This window comes from Emys orbicularis, chromosome 9 (assembly GCF_028017835.1).
Source record: "Emys orbicularis isolate rEmyOrb1 chromosome 9, rEmyOrb1.hap1, whole genome shotgun sequence".
Classification (NCBI taxonomy): Eukaryota; Metazoa; Chordata; order Testudines; family Emydidae; genus Emys; species Emys orbicularis.
The window spans coordinates 55,855,169-55,869,522 of NC_088691.1; the positions used below are offsets into that span (position 1 = coordinate 55,855,169).

General features: G+C 44.7%; 1 protein-coding gene across 1 annotated transcript in view; it reads left to right on the forward strand.

The window, feature by feature from the left end:
• C9H3orf70 (chromosome 9 C3orf70 homolog) overlaps positions 1 to 12,847 on the forward strand; it is a 33,963-nt gene extending 21,116 nt beyond the window's left edge. The window contains exon 2 of the mRNA XM_065411102.1: positions 10,990 to 12,847. Within this exon, the coding sequence (XP_065267174.1) occupies positions 10,990 to 11,546 (557 nt within the window). The 3' untranslated portion in view covers positions 11,547 to 12,847. The remainder of the gene's footprint in view (positions 1 to 10,989) is intronic.
• Positions 12,848 to 14,354: the final 1,507 nt, after the last annotated feature.

Below are 14,354 nucleotides of genomic sequence, written 5' to 3' on the forward strand. Positions count from 1 at the left end.
CCAATACAAGATATTACCTCACCCACTTTGTGTCTCTAATGTCCTGGGACCAGCATTGCTACAACTTCACAGCATAAATCAGTAATGGCTAGCATGTCCCTTCACCACAATACAACTCACTTTGTTAATGCATTGAGAAGCCTGCGGTGGCTTTTTAATCGTGTATAGAAAAGGATGGGGGCAGCTAAAATATTCCTTCTTTGTTATTTTCATATCATAACTACTGTAGTTTGTAGAAATCTTACTAAGATGCGTCAGCCTTACAATATCCTGCTGTGAAGTCTCTGCTTAGAAATGGGGAGATTATAAAGGAAGGGTAGAAATTTGTACTGTAATTTAATTTTTTGAAAGTAAAAAATATGAGGGGAAAAATGCATGACTAAGGAGTTTGTTTGGTTATCTACAAACAAAAATGGAGCCTTAACGTTTTTGACCAAGAATTCCCTTTAGGATTGGGCCCTTCTATTTGAACAATGACAGTGCTAGAAAAGGAAACCCAGACAGTGCAAACCAAACCTCTTTATACTTGGTGATTGCCCAGAATCTTCGACACCATAGATCAGTCAGGCAACTCATTATTATATTGTAACTACCGTCCTAGTAATCACATGTTGTATATATAATAATTGTTGAAACGGATCTTTAATGGCCCACAGCTGGGCGGATTGTTACTGGTACCAGTGAAAATTCGGAAACAGTATGCTTAATTTCTTTGAGTATTTGAGTAATTTATTTGAGAAGGAATCACAAAAGCGGTAAGGGTTATAGAATACACATCTCCCTAATAAGCCTCAATTCCCCAAACATAAAATCTCAGTAACAATGCTGGCCTTACACAGTATCCTGATTGGCAAACAAAGCAGGTCTAACTACCAGTCCTAGATGGAGACTTCTTTTCTTCTCTTCTTCTCCCCTCTCAGGTACTTGGTCTGTCAAATGTCCCCTGAAGCAGGGTCTTGGTTACCCTGAGGCCTTCTGGTTCAAAAGACCTACAAAAGTCCCTTGTAGCAGGCTCCTGGTTACCCCAAGGCCTTCTGTCTTACAGCGTCATGGAGCCCTTCTGATGTTAATTGGGGAACTAACTAATTTACTCTGCTTAGCATTTATTCCTTTTGTTCTCAAAGGAGTCACAGGTCCCAGGGCATATTTCATTACTGGTTTTCTCTAATTAATATTTTAGAAGGGGGCTGCAAAACGGAGACAGACAAAATATCAATTGATATTTACCCTCTCATCAAACATTCACTTGAGCCCTTAGCGTGATGCCATTCAGAGGGGTCATTTTGACAAGCTCACTGATAGCATGTTTTTACGTTTTCTTTACCTGGCGAGCTGGTTCTCGGCTGATTATATTCCAAAAGTCAATGTTGAAACATACACACAGATAGAGCCTTTATTAACCATTCAAGTGCAATTTCAGCACTTTCAGTAAATTTCCACACCAACTGTCTGATGCTAAGAGAATCCTGCCCCCAGAATCCTCTAGCAAATCAGATGTACCAAGTCATACCAAACTCATGCTTATCACATTCATTCATATCAGCCACAGTAATTCACAATAAAATGGCACCATCCCAACAATAATATTTGTGATGTAATTCTCTCAAAGTACTTTACATAAAGGTGGGTATTATCTCTGTGGGTTTTAGCTCTCAGATGTTAACTGACTTGCCCAATGTCAAACTGAATTGGGAATAGAATGTGTTTCCTGATGTTCCAGTCCCCGCTCTAAGCGTATTAAGCTGTACTGCATCCACCGTGGTTTTTATCATATGACATTATTTGGCTATACTTATTTAGGACTATGCTATCCTTTTCCTCAAACAAAGTGAAAACAACCACATGTAGTTCAGAAAGTCCTCTGAATGGAGCAGGAGCCTGACAAAGGGGTTGGCTTAGATGTGGGCATCATTCAAGGACACCAAAAGAGAACACAAAAGGTGTGTTGGCCTACACAAGGGGGAACCACATTCATACTCCATGTGTAGTATGCACATTCCAATAGGACCCTGCATTCCCTACTCCTGGAATTGTAAGGCACACACCAAAGGGCGTGCACAGTGGTTGAACTTTTTGGAAAAACCCCCAATGTGTCCCCAGAGATGGTAATTTTTAGACACTCCCTGTCTCCTTGCTGTGGCATGGGGACAAACACCATGATTTTGGAGCCCTGTTACAGGCACATGCTGTATGTTTGTATTGACTAAAATAATAAAGTATTCTGTGTTTTCAGAGGACAGGATCTGCATTTTGAGATACGTTACACTTTGGCAAGCCAGCCAGGAGGGGTTATGAGCTTCTGGTCCCTGAAGCTGGAAAACAATCCCTCCAGAGAACAGAACCTAAAAAGCTATACATCTAGCACCTGCAAGTAGGCGTAGTGCAGGGGATGTACTGAGCACAGGAAACAAAGATGGCAAGTGCTGAGCTGGAAAATATACGCATACAGCTAGAGAGGCAGTTTTACCAGCTATAGAGTGAAGATCTCATTATTTGTGATACTTAAATGTTTCAGGAGAGAATTGAAGCAGAGTTATAGGAAAGACCTGGTTAGCTCTAATTAGATATATTAATCAAGTCTCTGTCACTGGACCTAACCAGTCGGCCACTAAGGAAGAAAACAGGAGAGAATGCAATCCCAGCGAGAGTAACACAGCAGTACGAGCTCTGCAGTGTGCACCCCTGCTACAAATGGAGTTCAAAGTGACAGGACAGATTGGCTGTTTGAATCAGAAGGTTGGATGAAGTTTTTCTAGTGCAGATAGGAACAAGACCATGAAGGGGCTATGCAGAACCTTGAAGTAATGGAAGCAGTGGTTAAAGCAATTACCCCTGGAACAAGCCCTTGGAGTTAGATGGAAGGAAATAGTACCATGACATTACCAAAGCTGAGAATTTTAAGATCCTACTGTGAAGTGATGGATGCAACTGAACTGTATCGTAATCTTTCCAGTGCTGCCTAGGGTCCTAAAGATACACCTCAGGATTTCCTGGTACTTGCCTTGGATTTGTGACAGGAAGTACAGCTTGCATCACAGGAAGTTGATTCCACTCTGAAGTACAACCCACTCCTCGTGCAAAATATGTTCCTTCTTTCAGTCTCCAGTGGGCTGCAGAATAACAGCATTCAGACTTTACAATCTCTTTATCTGTGGCTGAACTATCTCCGAGATAGCTCAGTCACAGGTAAAGCTCTTTTGGAGAAACGAAATACTGTAACTGTCAGGAAAAGAGAAAAACACAACGTAGCAAGAGAGGCACGAGGAAAAGCTGCAGACCCAATATAGTACAGCAGGCCTTTGTTGTTGGTGAGCCAGAGACTGACGAGATAGCAGCACCAATTAAAAAAAAAAAAAACAACTTGTGTCAGCAACTTAATGGATGAGATTGGAGAATTGAAGAGAAGCCTAGCAGAAGTAAGCGCTACAAATGGAGATCGCTGTTATCAAGCTGGTTCTGAAGGTACCCCATCATGACAGAGGGAGACCACTCCAATCCATCCCACAGAAAGCTCTTCAGAGGTGAGGCCATCTCAACTGCTAGATAGAGGGCAAAGGTGATACATGCAACCACTGTTTGCGGTGTGGGAATGAAGAGCGCTACTAATCTGGATATCATAATGACACCCCATGGAATGGACTGGAAGGGAAACTACACCCAGTTGCTCCAAAGGGACCTCAAGGGACCAGCCAGGCCCAAAGATCCCACCGAGAGACAGTTGCCATAAATAAGAAATTGAGAAACCCATGGGACTATTAGAACTAGACATAGAATCATAGAAATTTCAGACTGGAAGGGGCCTCTATAGATCATCTAGTTCAGTCACTTGCACTGAGGCAGGACTAAGTATTATCTAGACCATCCCTGACAGGTGGTTTTCTATCCTGTTCTTAAAAATCTCCAATGATGGAGATTCCACAACCTCCCTAGGTAAAATGTTCTAGTGCTTAACTACCCTGACAGTTAAGATTTCCCTAAACCTACCTTGGTGCAATTTAAACCCATTGCTTCTTGACCCCCCCTGAGCGATGCAAGTTTCAGCACTGTAAAGTGACAGTGTAGACAGTGCTACAGCGCTGGGAGCTATTCCCCTTGCGGCGGTGATTTTATTACGGAGCTGGGAGAACTGGAGCCACAATTACACAGCCAAGTTAAAGCACTGTTGGCTGTGATTTAAAAATTTTATTAAGATGATGTTAAAAAAAAATAGTGAACAGAGTTCGAGCATAGAAGTTTCTGGTTATCAGGGAATAACATACTACAGTTAAACCTAGCCTATTTTACCCATTTGTACTGAATGCTTCGGCCACTTTCTTACAGGTATGCCGTAACGGCCTGTACTGACTTACTTTCACCTGTTTTTTCTAGACCTTTTAATCTTTTTTTGTTGCTGTCTGCTGAACTTTCTCCAATTTCCACATCTTTCATGAAGTGTGGTGTCCAAATCTGGACACACTGCTCTAACTGAGGCCTTATCGGTGCTGAGTAGAGTGGAAGAATTACATTTATAATACTTCTGTTTAATACATTCCAAAATGATGTTTGCTTTTTCTTTTCTTTTTTTCCTCCCAACCATTTTACATTGTTGACTCATAATTAGATTGTGATCCACTATGACCCCCAGATCCTTTTCTTCACTACTCCTTCCTAGCCAAACATTTCCCATTTTGTATTTGTGCAGTTGATTGTTCCTTACTGAATTTCATGCTATTTATTTCAGACTATTTCTCCAGTTTGTCAAGATCACCCCAAATCCCGCATTCCCAGCCCCATCCCAGAGTCTGCACCCCCAGGCAGAGCCTTCATTTCCCCCCCCCGCACCCCAACTCCCTGCCCCAGCCCTGATCTCCCTCCCACCCTCCGAATTCCTTGGTCCCAACCCAGAGCACACTACTACAACCCAAACCCCTCGTCCCCACCCCCACCCCAGAGTCTGCACTCCCAGGCAGAGCCCTCACATCCCCCCCACACCTCAACCCCCTTCCCCAGCCCAGAGACCCTTCCCACACTCTGAACCCCTCAGCTCTAGCCCAGAGCCCCCTCCTGCATCCCAAATCCCTCATCCCTGGCTCCACACCAGAGCCCGCACCCCAAGCTGCAGCCCTCACCCCCCTGCATCCCAACCCCCTATCCCAGCCCAGATCCCGCTCCTGCACCCTGAGCCCCTCATTTCTGGTCCCATCCTGGAGCCCTCACCCCCTCCTGCACCCCAACACCCCGAGCCAGCCCGGTGAAAATGAGCGAGTGAGTGAGGGTGGGGAGAGTGAGCGACAGAAGAAAGGGGGGATGGAGTGAGTGGGGGGACAGGGCCTCAGAGGAGTGGTGGGGGCAGGGCAAGGGTGTTCAGTTTTGTTTGAGTAGAAAGTTGGCAATCCTATTTGATGCCTTTTGAATGGGGTTAAAGCAGCGGCATTGTGGGACACTGGTGCACAGGTGTGCATAGTGCCATGCACATGGGTGAAGGAGACCCTTCCTAATGTACCAGTAAGGGAGCTCCTGAGGTTGCTTGAGAGAGATCAAAGCCTGAGCCTTGCAGCTGCTACTGGCACCCCCGTTGCCTATGACAGGTGGGTTGAAATACATTTTCAGTAGCAGATCCCATACTGCTCACGGCTCAGGAGATGGAGATTCCTGTCATGTACAGTGTCATTGATCAGGTTGTTAAACAGCATTGTCAGGAATGGCCAACCCACCATGGTCATTTGTCAGCAGCTCTTCCCCATGTTCAGCAGAAAACAATGAATGTGTTGGTACTCTTTCTGAAGGCAACAAAGTCCGGGGACCTTGGTATGGTGGGAGTAGGGAAATGTGGGCTCACAGTTAAAAAAGGGGACATAATACACTTGAAATGTTGGGCTCATAGATTGCCTTTCTGCTAGTCTAACAGCCGTGGCTGAACCAGGGATTCAGGGTCAGTGGCCGGAAGGGTTAGAGCTTAGGGAGAACCTACTCCGAATTCTCCAGGGGTCATCACGTAAAGTCAGTATTCCCATCAGTTCAACCTGCTGAATGGTAAAATGTCCAGCCAGGTGTGCAGTGAAAACTCAGCAAAGGGCAGTCACTGTCCTTGTTCTGTGAGGAAAAAAACTAAAAATAACCAAGACAAAGCAGTTCGATTTTGCTTGTGTGTGCATTAGGAAACTTCATCGCTAAGTTTTTATTTGGGCAGACATTGATGGCACAATGGAATTGTCTGTCAGAATTACACACAGTGCAGTTAGTGGTGGTAGACTATTGAGTAGAAGTGTGTTTTTGTTTTTTTTAAATCTGGATTTTCTTTGGTATAATAACCTTAAAATGTGTCCTTTGTTCCTGATTTTCTAGTGTGGTTGGTTTTAGAAAACAAACAAAAACCTACTGTGTGTAAACTGGAGCCAGTTTCATTTTTCAAATGAAAAGTTTTTTTTCTTTTTTTAAAAAAGTCCTTTTTTGAAAATGATTTTTTGGTGAAAAAATTCAATGTTTTTGAAAATTTTTGTGCCTTTCACAGTTAAAAAAACCCTATTAAACACACAATTGAAAATTTTTGTTCACCAAAAATTAAAAGTGTGATGGTCATTTTGAATGACAAATATCAGGGGCAGAATTGTGTAAACACTTTTGAACCCCCGTTGGGTCTTTTAAGATCTCTTCTAAATGAAAACAAAGTAGAATTTTTTTTTTTTTTTTTGTAAAACTAGTTTTTCACTTTCAGGCTGGCTCTTGTGATTTCTTCTGAAAAGCCCATTGTATTTTCACTGGTAGCCCATGGCAGTGGACTCTGGGGCAATTGCAGAAGTGCTTGTTTCACCATAATTTCTGTCTGACTGATGCTAAACTGCTGGCAGGAATGCTGAGTGCTCTGGACTCAGGGTTTGTATGGTGGGAAGAAACCATCTTTCTTGACAGCAGAGAGAGAGGGAAGTCCCCCTCTTCCCCTCTCCAAAAAAAGCAGCAGGGAGCAGCAAGAGAGCAATGAGTAGCTGCACTGGAATACCCACAAGCCCCTAGAATCAGTGAGCAGGAAAACCTTGTTTCATCCAGGGTATCTCTTCCCACTGCCTGGGGGCCTCATATATCTGATCGTATGTGAGGATTTCCATCTCAACACAAGTATGTGAAATCTATGAATGGGACATATCCTTCCTGTGAGAAGGATCACAGAGAAGCAAATCTGGGATGCCGGAGGCAGCTGTCTCACAGTCTCTTTTCTAGGGTTACCATATTTCAGCACTGAAAAAAGAGGACACTCCATGGGGGCCCCGGCCCTGCCCCTTCCCCGCCCCCATTCCAACCCCTTCCCCAAAGTCCCTGCCCCAACTCTGCCCCCCTCCTCCCTCCTGCTCTGATCTTGGTTGGGGGTTGCTAAGTGCTTCCCTGCTCCCCACTCGCCCTGCAGCCCCTGCACCCCCCTCCCCTGCAGCCCCTGTGACCCCTGCTCCCCACTCGCCCTGCACCCCCCGGCCCTGCAGCCTCTGTGACCCCTGCTCCCCACTCGCCTCCCCACCACCCCTGCAGCCTCTGCGCCCCCCGCCTGCCCTGCCCCTGCGCCCCCTGCCCCTGCAGCCTCTGCACCCCCCCACCCCTGCAGCCTCTGCACCCCCCGCCTGCCCTGCCCCTGCACCCCCCTGCCCCTGCAGCCTCTATGCCCCTACCTGCCCTGCTCCTCCTCGCCCTGCAGCCTCTGCACCCCCCGCCTGCCCTGCTCCCCCGGCAGCCTCTACCTGGCGGGGGCTTCGGAGGCTCAGCGGTGACCGGGGCAGCGCAGGTCCCTGCAGCCCCGGCACACGCCGCACTCCCTGCCGCTGCCAAGCACGTTCCCCGGCCTGTCCCCGCTGGAACGGCTCCCGCGGCGCCGGGGCCGCAGGAAGGGTCCCCCAGTGGCCGGGGGGTCCCCGCCCGCAAGGGAAGCCCGAGCCGCTGGCTGGGCCCAGCCTCCCCGTGGTCCTGCGGGCTCGGCTGGGGCGCGCGGTCTGCCTGGCCTGTGGGGGCAGCAGCGGCCCCTCCGCCGCCTTCTGCGGCTGCGCCCCCCCCCCCGAGCTCGCTACAATGTAGCCAGGGCGACTGGGCTGTGCTGTGGACCCGGCGGATCGTGCTGTGGCCAGGCGGACCCTGGCTTATGCCTCCCTATTTCCCCGGACATGTTCGGCTTTTTGAAAATTCCGCCCCGACGGGGATTTGAGCACCAAAAAGCCGGACATGTCCGGAGAAATCCGGACGTATGGTAACCCTATCTTTCCTGTCTCTATGCCCATGTCCAATGTCTGTTAGTTCACTGGTTTGACTGCTTCTGGAATCCTGTGCCAGTTCTGGTGCCCAGAATTCAAGAAGGATGTTGATAAATTGGAGAGGGTTCAAAGAAGAGCCATGAGAATGACTAAAAGATTAGAAAACCTGCCTTATAATGATAATAGAACGAGCTCTTTGAATCTTAGCTTAATAAAGAGAAGGTTAAGGAGTGATTTGATCTACATGGGGGACAAATATTTAATAATGGTCTCTTCAATCTAGCAGAGAAAGGTCTAACACAATCCCATGGCTGGAAGTTGAAGCGAGACAAATTCAGACTGGAAATAAAACATTAAATTTTTAACAGTGTGAGTAATTAACCATTGGAACAATTTACCAAGGGTTTTGGTGGATTCTCCATCACTGACAATTTTAAAATCAAGTTTGGCTGTTTTTCTAAAAGCTCTGCTCTAGGAATGATTCTGGGGAAGTTCTCTGTCCTGTGTTACATAGGAGGTCAGACTAGATGATCACAATGGTCCCTTCTGGCCTTGGGATCTGATGTTACACTCTGCAGCACTCAGTGCTGGGATGGCTACAAACGATCCAGTCATTAATTCCACTGCTGGTACCAGGACAGGGTTGAAGTGAGGAGAGTTTGGTGTGACACTGTTCCTAGTGATAATTCACACACTTGTAATGCATTAGGGCTTTTGAAAAGGATGATCAGGACGTAGGCCAAGTTGAGAGTTTAAAAATGTACATAAATCTCTGACTCCCAGCTTGTACAGAGGTAGGAGACTATTTGCAAGACCTACTGAACCATGGATGTGTCACTAGATCCAGCTCCGTGTCTCCTAGAGGTGGCAATATTAGGTACTCCCTGCCCTGGCCGGTTGGGGTTGCTGTGGTTAGACACTTCTCACACAGAGTCCTAAGTCTCTTTTGTGCGCAACATGGGTGCTGTATGTTTGCACTGACTGAAATAATAAAGAATCCTGTGCTTTCAAAGGACAAAATCTGCATTTTGAACCATGTTAGGCAGTGCTGCACCTCGTCATCAGAAAGCCGTCCAATAACTGTATTTCCTCTTAAGCTACATCTTCATAATAAGAATGAGAGGAAATGCCTTCCATTCACTTTGAAACAGTCCCCTTGCTCAAAAGCCCCTCCTGGTTAGCAGCCTCAAAAGGCAACCACCTGTAATCTGCTAAAGAATGGCTTATGGTAGGCCCATGTTTAAAAAAATTCCCAAAGCAAATATAGAAATCAAACTAAATACAGCTAGAAACAATCCAGCTAGAGAGGCTCCAGTAAGTAAGGAGATTTTTTTTTAGATTCAAATGAAATACATCGTGAAATGTGTTTTTTGGGTCTAGTTTTGACTAGTGTGAGTTAAAAGTCAGGAGAGGAAATATCTAGGGGCAGACAGTGAAAACATCAAAGGCCTGCTTTGGGGGAAGCCCTGCTCCAGTGTATACTGAGCTCATCATAATTTTGAGAAACCCTACAGAAAGTGGTATGGATGGTTAAGCCACAGGACTGGGAGACTTCTAGACAGTCAAAAAGAGCAAGATGCTAATGAGGGGAACTGCAACAAAAATCCATGTCTTTGATATTAAATTTCTTGCTTACACACTTAAACATTCACTCTGGTATATGCCCATGTGTGCCCGTATGGTACTTTGCCTCTGGATCAAAAGATTGTAACTTCTTCGTGCACAGCAAGGCTTGGCTGAGCGCACACAGTCCATTACTCATGGTAGGGAGTGCACCCCTTCGGAACAAAAGTTATGCAGATGTCCGTACAGCCCAGCTGTGGTAGCTTAGAGTCCAGGGTACTTTTAGGGAAAAAAAGATGTAGGATAAACAGTGTTCCTTCTCCACCTATGGTGGATGTCCCAGTCTGAGCTGTTGTTAAGCACATAATGACTACTTTGTTTGCTTCACTCCTGCTTATCTAGCTCTGCTAGGTTCTAAAGCACTTGGGATACCCAAAGGATTCTATTAAATGTGTACAAAAAGGGGTTTTTGTTTTTACCTACTTACAGCTCTGGCATTGGAAATTTAAATAATTTACAGCTTATTTTTTTCTTCTTAGATAACCCTTGTGCTTGTAACTGTTCTGTAATTGAGCTTTATAGTTTGTGAAAGTCATAGTAAGACAAACCTTTTAGAAGGTAATTATGTAAACTAAATGCTGCATTTTATGGTCCTTTGAAGTAGTCTCAGATTTCTGTCTTTCATAACAAAGTACTGGTTTTCAGTTCTTTCTCCTTATTTCTTTCTTTAGCATAGCTTTACAGATGCCCTGTTCAGTTCAGCATTGGAGTCCTCCATACAACCAACATAATCCTATTTTCCTATTACATCGCCAGATCATCAAAATGCCGTCGGCACTCCCAGAGCTTTGGAGTTCCTTTATTTTCTGCCTTAAAATTCCATCTGCTAACTACATAGAGGCCGTTTTGAGACTAGAGAAAGAGAAATGAAAATACACTAACAAAATGAACTCACTTCGACAAAGAATAGACTAATTAATGTTAAAATGATTCAGTTCATCAAAGGAAATATCTGTCAGAACTGATCCCTATTTAAAGGACAAGATTAATGTGAAATATTTTTCATAGGCATTTTCTGATTGCTTTCTTTTGTTTTTTAAACAAGTTTGGTGAAACACCATGTATTTTTGTTCTTTATTGATGAACTGGTAATAATAGAATGATGTAATCTGTTTGTAGCAATTATGGTTTTTAACTGTTATTTTTATATTCCCTACAGGTAAATATGTCTATCAGCCAATGACTCCTGTGGAACAGCTTCCAAGCACTGAAATACCTATCCAACCTAGGGAATCCACAAACACCATTCAGATCTCGGTCTCACTCACTGAACACTTCTTGAAGTTTGCACCTGTCTTCCAGCTGCCGTTACCCCCTGACTCCCCACGATACTGCACAATTTCCGACCTCTTTATCGACAATTATCGTGTGAAATGCATCAATGGGAAGATGTGCTATGTCCAGCGGCAGCCTCCCGTTGCGCCACATAAAATGAAGCCTGAGGAGTTTGCTGTTCGCAATGCCTTAATTTCAAAAGAGAACAATAAACCAAAAATAGATCACTGCTCTTCCCCTTCCAGCTCCGAGGACTCTGGGATCAATGCTGTTGGGGTTCCCTTTATGGAGTCGTGTGATGAGGACACTGAGGAGGGGGCAGAGCTAAGTTCTGAAGAAGATTATAATCCAGACAGCAGTTGGGAGCCAGACGAATGCCCCCTTCTGTCGCCCTCGCAGTGTGAACTGGAAGTGATCGAGACTATAGAAACCACCGTGTGACATGCCGTGTTAGAATCAGTCCCACATACGCTAACCAATATTGCTTTTATAGCATTTATATTTGCTTTCTTTCTGACAAGTCCTTTTTTCCAGTGCACTTGAGACTTTTCAACCTCCTCACAGAAGAGCAGTAACAAGACTTGCACATCAATGAGTTAGTTATTTGAATAACTAATTCTACCAATTAATTTTAATGTGCTCCGTCACTAATCGGATCTCACATTTCTACATTTAAGTGATGATAAAAAAAATTATATGGCTTTTATGACAAAGTGGGCCTTATCTTAGTCTGGGTCGCTTCCTTTGCAGTTAATTGTAACAAGAATTGCACCCTCCTGCTGTTTTCTTCTATCGGGACATTTATGATGTACTTTCACAGCACAGGGGGTATTACAAAGCAGCATGGGGAAGGTTATGCAGTTGGCCTGATGGCTGAGAAGTCTTTATTCTCTCCTTCTGTCACACAAACGCATACATCTACGCCCAGTTTGGAGATCCGAGGTACTTCCTCTGTCCTCCTGCCAAAGGCTCCCCCGATATCTGCACTGGAGAAAGGGGTGTGCTGTGATTCCTTTCAAACCCTATCAGTTCCCCCTCTTCCAGCTGGTGAGAGAGCAGTGCAAAGTGCCTCCTACCCTCTTCCAGGCTATGCATAATGCATCCACAATAGCTAAGCTCCTGCTAAGTTAAAAGCCAGGGACTGAGCTAAACTCCACTGATGAGTGAATTGTTTTGCTGCCAATATATCATTTAGCCAGAGCCAGCCATTCTTTCTTCTGACTTAAACAAAAAAGAACGGCGCTAGTTTTTGTTTGTTTTTATTTTAGGTGGAGATTTCGGTTGTAAAAAAGGCCACTCCGGATTTAGCTGTGAAGTGACAGCTAAAGGAGAGAGAGCTCAATCAGAAATGGTTCCAAAATAACACGAATGTTCTGTGAAGAACCATCCTGCATTGAAAGGGGGGGTGGGATAGATGAACAAATAGTTCAGTTCTGCCCTTTATCGGTGTCAAGGCTCCTTCCCCACTCTGAACTTTAGGGTACAGATGTGGGGGCCTGCATGAAAACTTCTAAGCTTAACTACCAGCTTAGATCTGGTGCGCTGCCACCACTCCCAATGTGCTAATTCCCTTCCCTGGGTAGCCTTGAGAGACTCTTCACCAATTCCCTGGTGAATACAGATCCAAACCCCTTGGATCTTAAAACAAGGAGAAATTAACCAGCCCCCCTCCTTTCTCCCACCAACTCCTGGTGGATCAAGATCCAATCCCCTTGGATCTAAAAACAAGAAGAAATTAACCAGCCCCCCTCCTTTCTCCCACCAACTCCTGGTGGATCAAGATCCAATCCCCTTGGATCTAAAAACAAGGAGAAATTAACCAGCCCCCCTCCTTTCTCCCACCAACTCCTGGTGGATCAAGATCCAACCCCCTTGGATCTAAAAACAAGGAAAAATCAATCAGGTTCTTAAAAAGAAGGCTTTTAATTAAAGAAAAAGGTAAAAATCATCTCTGTAAAATCAGGATGGAAAATAACTTTACAGGGTAATCAAACTTAAAGAGCCCAGAGGAACCCCCTCTAGCCTTAGGTTCAAAGTTACAGCAAACAGAGGTAAACACCCTAGTAAAAGGTACATTTACAAGTTGAGAAAACAAAGATAAAACTAACACGCCTTGCCTGGCTGTTTACTTACAAGTTTGAAATATGAGAGACTTGTTCAGAAAGATTTGGAGAGCATGGATTGATGTCTGGTCCCTCTCAGTCCCAAGAGCGAACTCCCCAAAACAAAGAGCACAAACAAAAGCCTTCCCCCCCACCAAGATTTGAAAGTATCTTGTCCCCTTATTGGTCCTTTGGGTCAGGTGTCAGCCAGGTTACCTGAGCTTCTTAACCCTTTACAGGTAAAAGGATTTTGGAGTCTCTGGCCAGGAGGGATTTTATAATATTGTACACAGGAGGGCTGTTACCCTTCCCTTTATAGTTATGACACGCCCCCCAAATCACAGATAGTGTTGGACAGCCGATTCCACACTGGCTGTGATTTCTTCCTGGAGCTCTAGGAGAAAACAGAGTTAATAAGACACATGTACCTTTAGACATACTACTGATTATATAAAAACTAACAATATGTCCCACATTCCAAGAACAATTTTTAACCAGCTGATTCTGGGAAACTTTCCCAGGAGAGTGCATCAGCCACTTTGTTAGAAGCTCCTGAAATGTGTTGTATTTCAAAATCAAAATCTTGGAGAGCTAAACTCCACCGAAGAAGTTTTTTGTTATTCCCCTTGGCGGTATGAAGCCACGTTAGCGCAGCATGGTCGGTTTGTAGTTGGAAACGCCGTCCCCAAACGTATGGGCGTAGCTTTTCCAGCGCGTACACAATGGCGTAGCATTCCTTTTCGCTGATTGACCAGTGGCAATCGGTCTGAATATTTGCATCATCTTTGGTTTGATTAGGGTTTAGTTTAATTGGTCCAAACTGTTGCCATTGCTAAGACCAGGTCTGAATCTGTCTGACTTTAAGGCAAATGCTAAAGACAACAGATTGGGGTGAAGAGTTGCAGGACAGAAAATGATTAATTGGTCTAACACTTTTCCTCAAGCCCTTCTTTCTGATTTGATCTCCTAAGTGTGTTTATGCTATTTCCTCCAAATTTAAATGTATTGGCACTGATTAGATGAAAATCTTGATAAACAAGGATTATCTACCTTAACTAAGATTTTAAAGTCCCAATGTACATGTATTTGTTATAGAGTTGTTAAACAATACTGGGTTACAGTTACCAATAGTTGTGCTATTAAGAAA